The 19,587-nt window shown below is 40.5% G+C and overlaps 1 protein-coding gene across 1 annotated transcript in view; it reads right to left on the bottom strand.

The window, feature by feature from the left end:
* The window catches only part of AGBL1 (AGBL carboxypeptidase 1), a 275,673-nt gene that overhangs the window by 221,543 nt on the left and 34,543 nt on the right, over window positions 1-19,587 (bottom strand). The window contains exons 7-11 of the mRNA XM_086620561.1: window positions 12,341-12,549; window positions 7,235-7,400; window positions 6,179-6,252; window positions 3,356-3,472; window positions 1,778-2,379 (exon numbers count right to left, since the gene is read on the bottom strand). Of these exons, the coding sequence (XP_086476687.1) occupies window positions 1,778-2,379; window positions 3,356-3,472; window positions 6,179-6,252; window positions 7,235-7,400; window positions 12,341-12,549 (1,168 nt within the window). The remainder of the gene's footprint in view (window positions 1-1,777; window positions 2,380-3,355; window positions 3,473-6,178; window positions 6,253-7,234; window positions 7,401-12,340; window positions 12,550-19,587) is intronic.

The following is a 19,587-nucleotide window of genomic DNA, read 5'->3' as shown; positions in this document are numbered from 1 at the left end:
AGCTCCCGCTCCATTCCTAATGGAAATTGCCGTTTGAATTAAATGATTGGTTCTGTGCAATTTTTATTCTCTACGGTATTCTGTCAAGTTTGTTTTATCCCCAGTTCTTCCCAGTCAATGTCAATCTCCCAAATGGATAGCCTTGCCCTGTGAGGAAATACCTGCCATAACTTATAAATCTACTAGTCTGTCTCAGTGAATCTTGACTCTAAATCAAGCTAATTTCTACCCATTATTAAACTGAAGTTCTCTGATCCCTAAAGATGATCAAATGTGCAACACCAGATTTTCTTCCTGACCTTTGCAGCAATCGTGTTATGCCCTGAAGCATGATATGATTATTCCCATTTTAGCTGTATGGTTACACATGTTATTATAGTCATAAAAACAAAGCCTTTAGGGCAACAGTGCAAGGAGAAGATGGTAGAGTGATTTTGCCTCTAAATAAGATTTTTAACTTTTGTATTTGCTGCAGAAAGAATCATTATCTCTCTAGAGGTCAGAAGTTAGTGGCCTCCACAAACGCCATTTGATTAGCGTTGATCCACTTTAAAGTTTAACACAGAATCCAGCCTCTTTGGTATCTACTAATAATAATTCCCTATGCGGCCAAAAAAAACATCATTGCACACAGCCACGCGTGGAACATGACAAAATGGTAGTTATAAGAAGAGTTGCTTCTCCTCGTACAGCTTCAAAACACAGTTTCCCCCTCACCTGAGCACGTGAAATAACAAGAGAAAAACAGCAGCCTCTAGCAGTGTGCCAGAGGGGAGATTTCTATTTTTTTTCCTTATGTTGCCCACCATGTATGCTGTCTTCTAGCAGGCTGGGCAGCAGGGAGGGAAAGCAGCCTGCTTAGCTTGTCCCCGCTGCTGCGCTCTGGCTCATGACAGGCTTCCCAGAAGCAGAGGCACATGCTAGGGAAGGAGAAGATTCTGGAGGATCCCATGGAGCAGGCAGAGAATGAGAGAGATAGCGAGAAGGGACACAGCAGTGGAAGGATAAACAGGGAGATTCCCAAGAACAACCTGACACAGACACGCAGATACCAGAGGACAGAAAGGATTTTTCTTAAAAAAGTCAGATGGGACTCGTTGTTGCAAGGACTAAAGGTGACTGGATTAAGAGCAAAACTCAAGGCAAAAACATATCCCGAAAGGACATAGAGTCTTCTCTGTCTCTAAATGAACTTGTTCTCACTTGTGTTCTGACAAGGTCACAGATTCACAGCTCCTTCTGGGTCATGGTCTGCTTACTTTAAGGAAAAGCCATTAGTAAATCTGTGTCAGAGCTTTGACCAGCTTAGAGTCCCATCACATACGCAGGTACATTGATACATTTATCAATAACTAGTTTAATCAATAACAATTTGAAATATGGGATAGGAGAGTCTTTATAGATTCATAGAAGCCATAAAAATCTCACTCCGAGGTTGCTACTACCGCCTTCACATACGAGACAAAGAAAGCAACTCACAGACAGTTCACGATTCACCCACTGACACACAGAAACTCCACGTCAGAGATAGGAAAGAAGCCTGCTGATTCCTAATCCTGTTTGTAATCCAGTTAGATACCATCGTCCATTCCTCAGGAGGAAAACCTAAATAAAATCATTCTGCTGTTTTGGCCTGTTGCCTTGCAACAAATCACTGGATAGCCCAAAATTTGTTCTATAACTTCTTAAGTAGTCAGAGATGCGATATCAGAACATACATAAACCAGTTTTGAGCCTGAGAGCTCTCAGTATGGTAATTACATTAAAGCACAATCACCTTTGAACCCCAGATCTGCGCTCCAACATGGGCGTGCTGTAAGGAGGTGGCTGGTGACCCCAGAAATCAGGGAATGCTACGTCTTTGTAGTCTGGTATGGACTTAACACATTTGGTCCTAGCTATGTAGAAGTGAGGGCTGTGGAACGGGATATGGTCTTGGTGTTTCTCCAGAAGATTTGTCACTATGTCTGAGTTCTCCAGCCTCCCTCCAGGATTAGGATTGGTTGAGGCCTCACTTTCAGAGTAAAACATTTCTTTGTACCAAGCAGCATCTTTTAGAAGAGGACGTAAAGTAAGTACGCGACTCCTGGCTGGATCTTCCTCTTCACAGGAGTTTGCATCTTGGGCTGATGCTGCAATGTCTCTCTTTTCATCCATCTGATCCCATCTGCATTTCTCCTTCTTTGTCCAGCTCTGCAGTGCGACTTTGAAATCCTTTTCCCCTGGATCTGATCCCATCTCTGTGACACTTTCCTTTCTCCATCTGTAGTTTGGATGTTTCATAAAAGTAGCACTTGGAATGAAATGAGAGGGAATAGAGGGAAGATTCTCAGTCCTGTCCTCCAAGCTCTTCTCTTCCTCAGATTCTGATTCAAGCTCCTTTAAATTTAAAAAGCAGAAGAAATTAAAAGAAACTAAAGATAGATTGTGCCTCCTTCCAGAGGAAACCTTTCAAGGATAGAAAGAGAAAATATTTACAGATCTCCCAAAACTGTGCTCATCCAATAAAACAGAGTAAAATCAGTCCATGGACCACCTGCTAGAATCTCCCTATCCACAAAGCTGTTTCAACAGTAGCCTTCAGAACTAAAAGGATCAGATTGAGTCATCTGGGTGAGTTATCTCCAACAAAAACTGATTGTTCTAACAAATTAGGGAAGATAACTCACATTTTTTTTTTAATATAAATGTTACAGCAGGGTAAAGAAGGCCAATCTGTCACGCAAAACTCCACCCATGCCTTCATGCAAGTGTATAAACTAATTCCATTTGTCTACTTATGGTCATGATAAATGCCACAGCATCGTGTACACAGGAGATGCATTACGCTCATAGTCCTTTCCAGACTCATATTTGAATCACAGTGTTCTGCTCTACTAAATTCCAAGACTTGTAACGAGTGTAATACTCCTCTTCATTTCTCGTCCCAAACTGCAACAGAACAATGATTTGAACAGTGCATTTCACTCAGCAGCAGTACAATCTTCTCCATCACTTCCTTCGAAACACTAGTTGACAGTATTTATTTTCCACATCTCATTCTGATCTTGATATCGCCATTGAAATTGACAGCAAGGATACGTATTCTTATGTGGCAGATTTCTCATGTGCCAATTGGTTCAAAAGTGTTTAGTTAACCCATACCCAGCCGAACGTGCACCAAACATCACTCTCTTTCTATCACTCAATTCACACTAATAAACTATAACAAAAAGTCTTAATCTTTGTTTTTCCAGTCCTAAAAGACATCTAAATTTCCTTTTGCAATAACCTTGTCCAGTTATGTCTTGTCAATACTCCCTTTCAAGTATTTCTTGAATATTCACAAATTAAGGAAGTCACACTATGATAGTACCTGAAAGTTCTGGGAAAGTTCTGGACACATTGCTTCATATTGTCCAAGCTCTTCCTCTGGACGGTCAAGGTCTGGCCTTGACCTCAGTTTGTTCACATCTGTCTCCAAGTCATAATCCTACAAGAGCAGAATTAGAAAAGCACGTGTATTAAACAAGATGGCTGTTAAAGTAGTATTCTGCATAACACCCTTAATTTTTTAATGATACCATACTCCTGTAACTGTTCTTCCCACACACAGGAAGGCTATTAAAGTCATTTTACGGAATGGAAACTAGAGGCACAAGAGGCAAAAGGGAAATTTGATATTTTGGTATTTGAGTACCTAAGTAGAGATACCATGAAAAGATGGTTTCAAAAAAGTATGAAAACTGAAACTTGAACCTTTTTATAAGCAGCTCAGCCTGGGAGGTTTCAAAATAAGAGACAGGAGCAACTACTAGTTATTTCTGAGCCTATTTACCATTCCACTGCATATGTTGTGTAAAGCAGTAGGGACAGGTCCTCAAGATATAATCAGTAATATTCTGATGCACAGAAACTGTACTCAAATAAACATATATTAGCAAGAGAATTCTCAAAGAATATTGAAGGCAAAATTGGCCTTACAGGCTATCAGCAAAGTTAGAAAGCTTGACACGTCTACCTTTGATTTAGAAACCACATGGTTTCTCTGAGAGTCTACCAATCAAGCAAAAAGACCTACATCTGTATCATTGAACTTGCAGGCATCAATTGCTTATATTTTATCTCTCAATGTTGCTTATGAAAATCTGTGAAACTCTTACTCAATCCATCTTCTATGCTCTCCAACTTTCTTGATATTTTTATTTGAGAAAAAGCTTTTTAGATCTCTACTATCAACGAATCAGGGATAAGAATTATATCTGAAACTTTCACAGTTGAAGGAGACTGTCCATTGATATGCAACCTCCTCCATACCAGATACGAGAACCAAAACTGAACTATGCCAAGCATTCAGTCATTGCATAAGAAACCAGGAAAAGATGGGGCAAGAAGGAAGGATGGAGACCTAGCACTGATGACTGGCCATTACACTACAGCATTATTTAAATAATTCAACATGTTATTAGTATGTTCCACCAAATGCCAGCAAGGAAGTGATTTGCTCCTAATAGACTAATTTCTGAAGCTGATATCAAAAGAATAAAAAAAAAAAAAATTGCCAGAATGCAAAAGCATCCATGGCATTTCAAACTCTGAGCCACACTTGCATCACAAAGCAGAGTTTGAACTGCTGTTTAGGCCTAGTTGAAAATGCAATGAAGAGCTGCACAGAGTATTTGAGGTCAGTTTAAAAGAATTTGCCATTAACAGTACAATGATGTAGAAGCAACTGTTGAAGTGATGATTCTGATTTTCATAGAACTGTCTGAACAGTTACTGATGGAAGCATAGAGCCAGGTTTCAGTTTGGTTGGTACTACTATTATGTATAGTTATGTGTTACGTAGCTGTGAAAATGTTTGTAAATCACATTAATACCAGGAAACGTTTTTGTATGAGATATCACTTGCACAAAGATAAACTGAAAGTTCATTATCCATTCCCTGCTTGCTTTTAATTTAGGAAGATTTATCATGGGAGATATGTGACCATCACACCAGACAGACAGTACTTAAAACTCATATTCAGAGCAAGCTCTTAGGCAAAACTCCCTGCCCACATCTACTTGGTAAATCTTTATGAATAATAAAATAATTCAGAGGCATACAGGTTCTGTTCCTGAATGAATAACTAATTAAAGGAGGAGATAAATTCACTATGAACTTTATTCACAATGAGCATCTCGATAAGCTCTAATATTCAGATAAAAAAATAGTCAGAAGTAAGTTAGGACATCGAGCTAATATGTTTTGGTTTTTGTTGGTTGGAGATTTTTTGTGGTTTGTTTGTTGTGTTTTGGTTTTTTGGGTTTTGGTGGGGGTTTTGTTTTAAACTTCCTTTTTTCATTGGGTGACATCAGTTTAATACTTGAGGAAAACGAAAGACAGAGCGAGTGATAAAAACACCCTTCCACAGAAGTCTCAATCATATCTAATTAGACTGTATTTGCAACTTCATTTCTTTAATTTGCTTCCCCAAACCACTTTACATGGATAAGACTTAGTAGCATTTGCTACTTCACAATAGTGTATATACTTGTATGTATTTTCATGACAAAAAAGTTTGTACTCTCATCCTTAGTTGATAGGGTGTTGGTTTTCTTGCCAGTTAGGTCATGACAGAGCAAGTGCAAAGGGAGAAGTCAGAAGAGTCTTGAATAATTCATTGTATTATCTGTCTGTGTGCAGCAGCAGACAAAGAAGGAATCTAGGTTCAAATGGCCCAGCTATGGCTTAAAAGAACTAACCTTTTTCTTAGGGTAGGTGAGCAGCCCAAACACACTCTGATATGGGAAGAAAAAGAAGTTTAGCCTTTCCTAGGTGATAATTTATTAAGTGCCATTTCTGGACTACACCCAGAGGAACCAATGATCCACCATTTATCCCTGACTGTGCACGTGATTCTAGTAGTCACAGGTCAGTGTGTCTGCAGGAACTGAGAAGTCACCAAACCCACATCATCCTGGGTCACAAGAACAGCAGTTATTAAGATAAACACAGGGGACTCTCTTTAATGACAGTCAGTGTTTTCTCTTTTTCTTCTTTCAAATATCTCTCTATTATTCATGTACTGTATTTATGTGGGATCACATGTGTATCCACATTCTCTGCTTAGACAACTTATCAGGATGTCAAAATGGACAACGAAAAATTTTGCTTCCCAGTATGTGGATGATTAATGATGTCTCATATACCTACTTCCTCCTTACTCTCCACATCCTCGTTATCCAGGTCTTTTTCGGCCTCTTCCTCTCCATCACTTTCATAGAAACCTGCAGAAGTAGAAAAGAGGTAGAGGTAAAGATGTTCAACCTACTACCCCTCTCAGGCCCTCCACAGAAAGACATGTAATCTCTTCTATGCATGCCACACATGCCTTCGAACTACAACCCACCACAGCCCTAATTAAAGCAGATCCCATTTGTTAATCTAGTATAAATGAATTTGGCACTAAATATCCCACTTTTAAAAGCTCTGTTCTCTTGGACTCGAGCACTGCCTTTCAAAACCATGACAAATGTCACTATGATATGGATCCAACTCATATTACAAAGTAATACAGAGATTTTCTGCTTGGCTGCAATGATATTACAGGATGCTCTTAATTCTATATTATCTAGATTAGGGTGTTTTACTGCTATCGTTGTTATAGAATTTGAGCATCTTCCATATGAAACTGAAAGTAACAGAGAAATTGCTTGTGTATATCATGAAGCCTGCCTTTTCTTCTTTTCTGTGCAGTGGCTGTCCTGCCTGTGCTTAAGTTCTGCTTTTCAGCAAGTGCTCACATCTTTTACTCATGCAGCGTGACTGCTACCTGCTTTTATTTTAGAAAGAGGAAAAGATAATACTTCCTGCAATTCTTTACTAAAAAAGCTGCAGGGCAGTGTTCCCCACCACCACCCAGCCAGGCACAGGTACAACCGTCTCTCTCTCTGTTGTTGTTGTGGAAAAACAGCATCTCTAATCTCTGTCACGCTCACTCTGTTCCATTATTTTTTAGATAATACAAGGATTTTCCTCCTCTGCCTTTTCCTTGTTCCTTTTAATCTTTTCATTTATTGTCCAAACAGAATCTCCAGGCTTTGAGAAGACCTAGGAGCAGTTTAATCTGAGTGACACTGCAGGTCATCAGATTAATCCTAACTGTAGACCTCATGACTGGGCTGCCAAGACTCCCTCCCCCAGATCCCACATTTAATTCTTGTGTCATGCTCCTTTTCTTCCTACAGAAATCACCCTTCAGCCATTTACCTTCAGGTCCCTCACAGGGAGGTTCAGCCTTGGCGTTCCCAGGAAGAGGGAAGGAGTAGGAACTTCTTACTGTCGGCACAGGCAGAGGCTCCTTGGGGTAGCACTTTCTCAGAATCTGAGTCACAGTGGTTATGATAGGATCCAGATTTTTGCAAGACAAACAGTCCTAGGAACCAAAGAAGAAAAATGTTAAGAATTGTCCCTTACAATTGTCCTGCCTATTACACACAATCTCCCAAAGCAGAGGCTGATTGGAATATGAAATCTTTATATTTATGGCTTTTTTTTTTCTGCTCCCTCTTGGTGTGAGTTTGGGGTTTTTTTTGGTGTGGTGGGGTTTTTTTTTTGTGTTGTTGTGTTGTTTTGTTTTTTTTTTGGGGGGGTGGTTTTGGTTAGTTGGTTAGGGTTTTTTGTGGGGTTTCCTCCCCCCCCTAATAAAGAAACATGCCTGGAACAGCAAGACTTCAAGTTCTTGGAGAAATACAGGCTTACATGGACCTCAGGGAACTTCCATTGATGTATGTCATTTAGAAGACACAGCATCTCCTAGCTCTGCTCTAAGACATTATAGTCAGGGTATGTTGAAGGAAGGCACGATAGCAACATAAATTACAACGTTCTGTCTAACACAGGTAACAGTAGCACTGAAGAAGTGTGTTCTTTAATATGGATTTTAAAAAAAGTCCTGCAGGGAGCCCACGTATGTTTTGTCTGCCAACACACGCCAAAATCTGTGCTTCTGTATCTTCCCCATGACTACATCCAGAGCTATCATGCCAAAACCAACGCAGGCAAGGTAGCACAGTTACACCATTATTTCACTGTACTCAGCATGCACAATGTGTACTCAGAGAAAGCATTCCTACTGTATTCCATTCCATATGGTGATGCATTAGGCCAAACAGTTAGTCTGAAAGATCGCTCTGTATTACCTAGTCATAAAATATTGAATTCCTGCAGTATCTCACGTTTTCTACTTCTATAATCCAGAGTAGGAAACAGAAGTGTAAGGAGCTGAGAGTCCAGATGCACTTTGAAGACACAGATTATTTTTGTATTTTTATTACCATGCTATGCAAGTTAACTCCGTGGTCTTCTGCTGCAAAGAGAACAATCCCCTCACTCCCTACTAAAAGCAAAGACCCGCTGGGAGATCACAGCAGGTCCAATGTCTTCAATATAACAAAGACAGGGAGTTTGGATAAGAAAATTACACCTGCTGTGAGGTGAAGCTGTTTCAAACCAATAGGTACAATGCTCAGAAAACCACGCCTTTGGCTTTCTCCGATTACAGAGCATCTCTACTACAGCCTCCATCAGAGAGAATGACTAATCAGTGCCATATCCTATCTAAGTTCACAAGTTGTACCGTACTTATCAGCATGTTATCTTCAGTGGCTTGGGTCTATTGCTTAGCTCATCAGAACAGGAATGCAAGTCAAATAAGTAGCATGAATGTTCTACAAGGCAAAAGAATACTACAACACATTCTAACACCATTTAATATTTTTGCATCCCTTCAGCACAGATAAAAATGGAACAGCCCAGAAGGCAGAATAGATACTTTGTGCCATTGTCTGACAGCCCACAGTTAGGATTTGGGCTGGACAAAAACAATAATAAATATTGAGCAGAACCAAGAAGATGACCAGAGAACATAAAAGTACTTTATTATAATCAGGAACAGGAAAATGGCTGTATTGAGGGTGGTTTTTTATTTTGGTTGTACAGGATTTTATTCTGTTTTCTCATGTATGATTGAATGGCATTATAAGATTCAGTGGGATTAACCAGGATTCCTGTAGGGAGGCTAGAAAAATCATCTAAAGCTGACATGCTTACAAGACTCACTACAAGAATCTTAATATGTATTTCTGGCTGTTAGGAACAAGGGGGAGAGAAAAGACAATTTGGAAAGCATCTCCAAGGAAAGTTTTATTGTGGTTAGAACAAACACCAAGGAGAACTGCTTTCTGTCTCCAGTTTTTCAATTTATTCACTCCTTCACATCGTGTTTGGGTGCCTTTGTTTGCTTGTTATTAAAGGAAAGATAAGGAAACTTTTTATACATGTGGAAATAGAATGATATTCTTAAACAGTCTTATTATAGTTTACTAAAACTGTTTTGTTTTCACTAGAATAGTGAACATAGGACTGTATAAATGACTGCCTTGGGCCAGCTATCTTAATTCACCAAGTGAATTGAGATAGTCAAGAGCAAGGCATTTTCATCCAATGAACTTCCACACGAGTTATTCAATGATGCTGTTTGAAAGTCATATTTTCCTTTATAGTAAATTAGCTTGCAAGTGCAAACAAGCCTTCAGACACCTTACAGGGAATTTGTAGGACTGTTTTCATTACTGTTCATAAAGCCCTCTCAGATTCCAACAGTTTAAAAATGACTGAAAAATGTTCCAACATTGTACTGGAAAAGCCTTTTTTACTGACACCTGAGATATAGACAGGGGACTGCTTTGTATTTGTGTAAACTATCTCATTTATTTTGCAGTAGGATGTTGTGAATGAGGGAAAAGAGTGAATCCTTAGCTCAGAAAACCTGTGTAAAGCTAACCTAAATTCAGTGGATCTGCTTTTTAGCCTCCACACTCAATCTTTTCTCTACTGAATCTGTAATAGTATAGATATTATCATACATGTGATGTATACAAAAAAAGGAGGTTTCAATATGACAGTGGGGCAAAAGATAATGATGCTAATGGATGCTACTACTGGGAGAGTAGAGCGTAGGGATAGAGAGGAGTGTAAGGATAATATTATCTTAGAGTAGATCCTAGTACAGGAAGGCTGAAGAGATACCAGGTGAGCTTAAGAAATCAGTTGGATAAATGATAATAGCAAAACAAGGTTCCATACACCAGTCTCTCCTAAAGCTAATACAAGCCTGTTTTCTTGTCTCAGAGTAGGCAGCGCTGTGACACTGCACACAGAGTCAGTCAGTTGCTAACGTGAATATATCATTTCACTGCCATGAAAGCCTAAGCAGATCTTGGAAAAAGAAATGAGAGCAGAAAGTGCTTCCTTTTCACAAATGATTTCATTATTGAAAATTATTTGTCATTCCAGGTAGAAGTAGAACTCAAAATATCTCTAAATTCTCCTCCAATAAAGTAGCAGTCACTTCTAATCTTTGTAAGGAGTCGGTCTTTGAACTATTGGCTCTTTCTGTAAAGACATAGGCTTAAGGGCTATTAAAAGCTCAAGTATTTCAGCTGTCCATCAGCCCATACAATAAGCAGCTGGAGAGATTTCAATTGAAAACCAGCCTTGTAAACAAGAGCTCCACTGGAGACTGTTAAAACAAGCCCATCTTGGCAAAACTATTTCAATTTCAATAGATTAAGAAAAAAAAAAGATTTAAAAAGTTTCAGTAGAATTTTTCTGGCCAGCTTTTAACACCTTTAAAATCTCGTTCAGCTGCTCGGAGTTTGGTCCAGGCTAGTCACCACAGCCAGCAAATTCCTAAAGGCACTAAAATATTGTCTACGTACACAAAGAGCCATTGCTTTCCCAAGCACCAGTTGTTTGTCTCACACTGTCTCTGTCTCTCTTACCACTGCCTACAGTTCCTCTCAGAAGAATAGATTCCCATTTTCTGTCCACTATGAAGATTATGAAGATTTTAGTAACAGCATTTGCCTCTCCCTCAGGTCAGAGTAGGGAAGAGCATGAGTGAGACCTCCTCCTAGGGCTGCCAGACTCCTCCTGACACCTCATGTCTTGGAGAGTCACTGTAAGACCGATAATATCCCAAAAAAGTAGTGAGGGAATGTTGAGCTTTGAATTTATTAACCTTGGTTTCTTTTCCAAGATCTCCCTAGTAGCACACTGCAGGAGAAAAGCAAACTGGAGGCCCCAAAGCTGTGGTTTCCGCTCCACTTCTAACCTTTGGAAGGATTAGTGTTATCAGTGTTCACTGGAGTCTTGGTGTGTCATTTCCTGTTTGTTCACCCAAGGTGACCCCATGTTTGCACTTTCCAAGGGGTTGCTCCCAGGCTGAGCTATCAGGAGATGTTAGCTCAGAAAGCAACATGGGCTGTAGAAGGCTCTTCAGAGGGAACAAGCTGACATCTACCCTCAAGCAGCTGTTGCCATCCACTCTATTCAAATTTCTGCAGACCAGGAACTTGTCATTAACAAAAGCCATACTCCATTGAAAGATCTACTGGTCCTGGCCACCTTATCTCAGCTGCAAAAGTGGCCAATTCCTCATGAGGAAAACGAAGTGGAAAAACTTTACCAATCTACCACCTACTACTAGTAGTAAGAAATACCTTTCAGTCACAGGACAATTGTTCACAACAGCAATGGGAAAGGGTGAAGAAAAATACACTGGATCAGAAGGTAATAGATTTTGTAGAGAAAGGGACAGGTTTTTCATTCTGCCTGTGACAGTGTTAAGATGAGATAATGCACTGGCCAGTGAGAATAACAATGGAAACACTCCTTGAGGAATCATGTGGGTCAAGAACTGAAGGTTTCTCCAAAAGTGGCTAAGGAGGCATGTTGTCAAGAGACTCGGAGGAAACCATTAATGTTCTGTACCCGTCCTTTGTATACCTTACAAGGGATCCCATCACCTTTCTTGATGGACCCACATTAATGTTTCACAAGATTAAAGTTGGGCCTCCTGAAAAACAGTTGATGGATGTTTCTTATTAGCAAAGGCCTGGCTAAATCAATGCTGTTTTTTGTTGAAAAGACTGATTATGTGGAATCATCACTCTGGATACGTGAAAGGAAATATTTCATTAAACACTAGAGCAATGCTTCTGAGGAGACACTGCCCCGTTCTTCAGGAGAGGAAGTCCAAGCAGACAACAGGATCATAGGGGAGGAAGGAAAAAAAAGCATTAAAAAGCCTGAACTACAATTTCTATGAGGCTCAATAGAAATTAAAGTTAGTTTTAAACTGAAACATTTCAGCTTTTCTGAAGTACTAACTATGGAAAAGTCAATACTTTTTGCTTTAACCTTATTGTGCTACATAAATTCAGAGTAAAACTGTGGAATTTCCTGCACCATGAGGTAGGACCTGGCACTAACTACCAATCCATCTCACGCAAGCACAAAAGCATCGTTTACCTGTACACTGGTAAAGAGAATCTCCATACCCCGGGCATCGAGGAAAGTCTCCCTGCCCAGCTGGATGTTGGTGATGTGCTTTAAGCAGAGCAGGAGTCCCCTACGAATATGAATGTAGTTGTTGGAGATATCATTGTGGTGCCAGTCTTGATAGAGTCTCAGCAATCCACCCAGGTAGCCTCTGTTCACCGCCCGTCGGCTGTTAGACTCTGAAAACAAAGAGAAAAGGTTCAGTTAAACTCTTCCCACTACTCACACCGTATGATAATCATGTGGCTACTCAGTGCTCAGACTTTAACACCCGATCATTCTTGTTTATAGTCTCAGTGTAAAAAAAAAAAATTTAAGATTTTTTTCTTAATTTAGAATGTTGTTATTTGCTAAGCATGAGCTAGGCTTTTGGAATCATACATAAAAACATAAGAACGAAGCAGTCTCTCTCCTGTCTAGGTGGAAACGGCGGCTCCAGAACCCTCCAGATGAACCAAACCATGGGTAGGGAAAGGGCAGAGCCCATATCTCCTTCCAAGTGCTAATAAGCTTAATTCCTATTGCAGCACCCTAAGAGTTTCTGAAACTAAAGAAGCTCCTGAGGCGTGAGAAAAGCTGAAGAATAGAAAGATTGGTTGACAGCAGGTCATGTAATCTTCACATAGTGCTGTACTTCAGTCCTGAGAGAACACCTTGCTGAGATCAACAAATCCAGAAACCTTGTAGCTATACAACCCTGTCACAGCCAGGGAAATTATGTTTAACTTCTAAATGTATTCCCACATATACCTGGATAATGAAAGCCATGAATCAAATGATTGTGGAAACCCACAGTATTTAAAAATTAACAAATCACCAACATGAGCAACAGCAGTTTGGGCTTTTCTGTTGCTTTCTGGCTTTGAGATTTTAAAGGTCACATTCAGGTAATGTTTAAAGGCTTTACTGCATGAACAAGAAAATAAACACATTTTTTAAAAATAAGCTTTATAAAAATACAAAGGGAAATCTGCAATGTTACCTTAATGATGCAGCTCCGGGATATTAGACTAGGAGAAGAAGATTGTGATAAAACACCAATTCTGCTGAGTATTCCAAAACACATCCCTTCGCCAGCTGCCTTCCTTGCCCTGCCCCACAGGACAAACATGAAACCATACCAGACTCTAGGCTCCCTCCCTTCAAACCAACCCTGCCTAAACATATTTTCCTGACTGGTCCTGACATTCCTCGCTGTGACACACATTAGAAGCTGTCAGGATCTCAGTAATCAACGGAGGGGCCAGGTAGCATACGTTAAGACTGGAGCTCAGCTCCCTGAATACCAATCAGCGTTTGCAGCTCTCAACAGATGGCTCTTGGTATGGGTTCTCCAGAGCTAGTAGGCTCCAATTCATTTCCAGTTCGTTAAACAAAGTGCCAGAGTCTCTCACACCTGGAACTTTAAAGTCATTGGTGGGGATTTACAGGACAGGAGAAGCTAGAGGTCAAGACAGAGAACAGAAAGATGCTGCATGAAGAAAACCAGTAACAAGGGAGGCCATGGAGAGAGTAAGCAGGAAGCAGCTAGTAGGCAACAAACTTCTATCCCAGTGATCAAGTAGAGGTATCAGAAAGGAGAAGGAAGTTGCCTGAGCCTGCTCTCTGCCGTACATTAGCAAACTCTTGTCTGAAAGGATTGGATAGTAGTTATGCTACCTGGTATTGTCCTGCAACTTTCTGTACTGTTGGCACCACAGGGCAGGTGACCAACAGCACCTCCAGACCAGTTGGCCAACTTATTTTAATCACGCTCTGCATCTTCATACCACCCTCCACTCTCACCTCTTGGTCCTACAGCTGTTCCAGTCCTACACAGCTCTGCCCAGTCTCCTACACCTTGGCCTGCAGTCCTTTCTAGCACTTTATTCCCTTGTTAACCATCTCACACTAACTCTGCCAGTACATCTTGTATTTCAGTGGTTGTCAGCATGTAGAAGGTCATTCTTCTCCTTTGACCTTCACTCTATTTTTTTCTATTTGACTTTCTGCAAGAAAACTTTAATTGCTTGAGAATCCCTTATCAATCCCAATGATTTTATTCATGATTTCCTGTTAATCCTCAACCAGCTGTCATGTTTACTAACCTGCAAGATGACTAACCCCTTAAATCAGTCAATCTTCCTTGAAGAATTACTCAGGAAGCTCTGTAAAAGTCAATAAGTATATAAAACATGACAAGAAGAAGAGAGTCAGGGAGTGTAAGGTAGGGACAATTTGGATCAAACTCAGAGCTTCTCTGAACTGTTCAGAGGCAGATGAAATTGGACTAGATCTAGGGATTTATATCCCCTAGCATTCAGTGCTTGAAGCCTAAGCTTTCTGTGTCAACGTCAATAGGACAAGGGAAATATTGGAAAGCACAGTGGGTAGAGCTGCTTGGGGAATTTATTTAAAAAAAAAAAAGAATTTTCATTAAATGTGTTTGTGATGTTTTTTCCATGTCTTTCAAGACAGACTTTCACATTTGGATCCCAGCTCCACAAGGACTGGGGGAAGCTAAGCAAAATGACTTTGCTATTTGTTTCCCCTCATGTTTTCTGTAGTACTTATCACCTTTAACATCAAAACAGTTGCTTCAAAAAGTGAAGCTGAGATAGTTTGTTCTTTGAGGAGGAGATAGAAGAGGCAGGACTATAGTTCCCTCAGCACTTTGATCAGAAGCAATGAGAATTACTTGCTGAAGGGGCAAAAAAAAAACCCATTTTGTTTTTTCTGTCTGATTTCCTTGCTTCTTCTCTGCTCTCTTATTTTGCCAGTGTTTTTCTTTTTTTTCTTCTTCCATTTTTTCAGTTGTATAGTCAATAAAGTAGTGAATAAATGAAGGAGGAAGTACGCCAAGATCTCCAGAAGGCAGAATGGAAAAAGGAGGCTTCCCCACCTGTCTGTGTCTGTTGGTCTCTCCATCTAGGGATGCACCTGCATGGGTATCTATCTATACTTTGGCACAAATACAGATGGTGGCAATGAATCATACAGATATAAGCAGCACAGCACAGATTTGTAGGCAGCAAGAACCCAGCCCTCCTGGAATGAGCATGCATGAACTGTGTGATAACTGGTAAAGTGTCCTATGCCTTTTGACCCTATTGCTGTTATTCTTTTGTTAGACCGTTTCCTTCTCCCTGGATACAGCCAGAATTCAGTGGAAATGGAAGTTGTCCTTCCATGCAGCTTTCAGGAGTGCCCAGGGATGGTACTTCCTACTTTGATTCATGCTTGGTCTGTCTTCCTATTTTTATCCTGACATCTGACAGAGGAATACTGTTTTCATCACATTCCCCAAACCCACCACTAATACGCTATTTTCTTTGTAAGAGTTTCAGTTCTGCATGCTGAGGCTGGGATGGGCAATAGGGGAATGCTCAATGTCATCTTAGTTTCCCACACTTCCAGAACTGACCCTCCACTGCTGGCTTCCAGGGCAGTTCTGCCAACCAGTGGAAGCTTAAGAACAGTAGCACAGAGCATCTGGCCTGAATAATTTGTACAGTTAGCCAAAAATATTTGACATGGATACACAGTCGATGTGCAGAAGCATCAAATGGTTAAAAATGCATCTAAATGAGCAAGGGGATCACACTACAAAGAAGTCCCCAGTTTTGACAGAATTCTGGTTTTGTGTTCGGGGACAAGGACAAACTCCAAAGCCAAGGTTTCAGTCTAGTAGATAAAAGTCTCATGACTGCCAGTGTTTCTGTGGACATTTCTGAAGCCCTCCTTGCATTCCAGTCCGCTTTGAAGTGTTTGCCAGGAACACAAGGACCACTGGAAAAAAACACGCAGCATATTTAATCACAAAACTGAATTACAGTCAACCTGAAATATGATGAGCAATGCGCTGCTTAGCAGGCAGAACAAAGAGATATTTATCTTTCTGTCTATCTGCCTAAATCTCTTTGTTGATGCCACTCAGCTGATTCATTATGCCAAGAACACACATTGCTACAGTTTGGAGATAAGAATGCTCTGCTAAATTAACCCTATGGCCCCTAAAGGAGTGAAAGGAATAAGAAAATCTCCAACTTCTCCACTCTGCTCTAGTGATTGCCTCTTGGGAATAAAAGATGCAAGGTATCTCCTAAAGCAAAGAGAAAACAGTTACCGTATTCAGTCATTGAGAGGCCATTTTTGCTACAGATAAGCATGAGGGTTCCCTGTGGAAACAAAATGAATTGTTGCCATGGAGAAACCCAGTCACCCATCAAGTGCTGGGATGAATTCAGACCCAGTGGGCTCTACAGTTCTTGTGAGAAACTAGTATTAGCTCAACTCTTTTTGGAAGCCAGAAGACTACCGCAATTGTGCTCTGTAAACTTCACAGAATCCCAGCATTTATTTAAGCATTTAGGATAGACAAGTAACACTGGCACAAAGGTAGAGAACATAGGCAGGATTTGTTAGCAATTACAAGCGCCATATTTTGCTCCTAGACCCAGAATCAGCCACAAGCTTAGCTTCAGTACAAGAGGAGCTCATTCTTTCTACTCAAAAAGTTATTTGTTTTAGTTCCAGGTGTTGGTCAATTCAGTGGCAGTCATACAAACTGTATTGTGACATGGTAATTCTTCTGTAATTTGCCTTTGTTACATTGTTCATATGCAAAAATTAAGAGAAAGTCAGTCCCTTCCAAAGCTTTTGAACTAACCCCAGATGGAAAATTATTTTCAAAAAGGTTTCCTTTTTTTCTTTATTTTTCAGTTTCACAGCATCTGCTAGGTTGTAAGTCAACAAAAAGCTAGAAATCCAGAAAAATACTTTTTGCACAAAATTTCCAGCTTGATTTTCTGACTAAAGTGGTTTGAAAGAGTTCAAATAAGGATGCCAGGATTTGGAAGACTTCTTGAAATTCATTCACTGAATTTTCTGAAGCCAGTTCATCACTGGAAGCACAAACATTGCCCATGCCAAGACAAAGGTAGTAAGCAATCACTATTAAGCATGTCAACAGAGAATAATGCAGCTCCTCAACACTTTGGTTCCATTAGGCATACCCTCAAGAGCAAAACAATGGGAAGCTGCCATGCCCCAGGAGATGAAACCAACCTTTTTCTCTAGAGCACTGAATTACTTTTGGTTTGGGATATGTCTGTGAACGAAGAGCAGTCTTAAGGAAGGAAATATAATGGAAATTCAAAAGTATTTTTTTCCCCCCTATAAAGTAGCTCTTCTCAAAGACATAAACTTAAAAATATAGAATCAAGACTATTTGCATTCTGAAATTCAGGGAGAAAGGATAGACACAGAACTTGTTTTAGATGATTATGAAAGGAAATATTTGCAAAATTAAACTCTAATCAAAATACCCTACAAGTTGTAATGATAGATTTGGGGCCAGATTGATGACAGAGTTTGAATCCAGAGGTGGGAAATGAAATGTTAAACTGATCATGAGAAACGGGTACCTGGACAAAAATTAGGCAAATCACAAACATCGTGTTGCTGGCTATAGGAACAGACATGGTTTAACCATAGGGCTATTTTGACGCAAGATCAAAGGCTTGTGTCAGTAGATCTGTTGCTAAGTGTTATGAATTCAGACAGAGAGGGTGAAGGCCTTTCAGAAACCATAATCTGCTTATGTGCTAGAACATCGCTTTCTGTTCCTCACAGAGTTACTTACCCCTCCTTAGTACCCGCATAAAAGGAAAAGAATGACACTGATTATTTTATCCCATCAGCCAGAAGACATAATCCTTATGCTTTGATGAAAAAAAGAGCAGGTGAAAGGTTAAATAAAGGTTAGTTGATGGAAGATGAGGAGGAAAGAGCAGGAAACGAAAGATGAAAGGCTGGGGGAAAAAAGGGAAGGCAAGAGGATAAAGAAGACAAAAGGAAGAAGGAAAAGATATAGAAAGAGAGGGGAAAGGCCATCTGCAATAACTGCTGTTAGCACACAGAATTGTCTTGATGAAATAAGCACGATCACAAGGTCAGCACAACCTGTCTTCTTAAATTGCTTGTTACAATTTTACTAGGCAAGCATTGCAACAAGAGCCCTGCCCATTTCCCTAGCTCTTTCCTTCAACATCCACCAAGCAAATGCCTCCGAGATCAGCTCTAGCTCATTTCCTTAAAGACATGCAAGCTGCTAATTCTGGGAAGCACAGATAGTCAGGAATAACAAATACAACCAAAATTAGATTAAAACAACCTGCTGATAAACAAATTACTCACCAAAAATAAATATTGGATTAAGCTCCGGTGGGAGCGGAGATCCCTATAATAACATCGCCATCGTGTGGCTCGAGGTGCCGCGCGGCAGTGTCCGCTTTGGGCCATCCCATTGCCTTCAGCCTGCAAGTCCCTACACAGGCACTTGGCTGCACTTATAGCACGTGTCCACTTTTCTTCCACTCCACCAAAACCAGGAACAGTTTGCCTGTTCTGCTTTGAAGGATGAGTTCACCAAAGGCAATAGAGCCCATGGTTAAAAGCCACGTGGAGGGCAGCTCTCACCTTCCATCACAGCTCAAACAGGCTCCAGCTGGGGTATGTCCCTCCACACCTGGGCCTCTCGCAGGCAAAGGAGGGCTTAGTGATGATTTTAAGGCCTCCTCAGGCCTTAAAACAGAACTGGAGCAAGATACAAAGACAGATGACCAGAGGAGAAGTAGAACAATCGAAGGAGGCTGGAAAGAGTAGCAGGTGTATCATGGGACAGAGAGAAGAAACTCTGGCAAGAATGCTGTGTCTCATCCCACCTCAGTTTATTCATAGCTATTAGTATCTACCCACACATCCCCACCCCAGGCTGTAGTAAGCATCCAGAAATTGAAGAAGGAAAGACAGACAGGTGTAACACTGGAAAGCTTGACTGTAACATCCAAGAGAAGCATAAAAGACTCCTAATGCTCTCATGGCACTTCAGCACCATTATAGACATTTACCAGGCAACATGTTCAGCCTGTGTAATACCGTAGTTCAGTCAGAGGAAGGTAACAGCATGGTGGAGACACAACAGATATTTAAAAAAAAAAAAGCAAGGCAGTGGAGGAAGGACTTCCACACAGCAAACAGCTTGTAACATGTGAGAATGTCAGGTGGAGAACAGCAACTGGGAGAGTAGCAAGATTGGTAAAGTACTGTGGGATGCTTAGAAAGAGACAGGAAGTTGGGAGTACGAAACTGGCTGATGGTCAGGCAAGAAACCTCTGTATCAGTCATCTGAGCTTCCACTGATAAAGATGCAGCACTGTTGTTAGAAGGGACCTAAA

This window comes from Tauraco erythrolophus, chromosome 14 (assembly GCF_009769465.1).
Source record: "Tauraco erythrolophus isolate bTauEry1 chromosome 14, bTauEry1.pri, whole genome shotgun sequence".
Taxonomy (NCBI): Eukaryota; Metazoa; Chordata; class Aves; order Musophagiformes; family Musophagidae; genus Tauraco; species Tauraco erythrolophus.
Note: the sequence above shows the minus strand (reverse complement) of the source record. Positions and strands in the feature narration are given on the sequence as shown.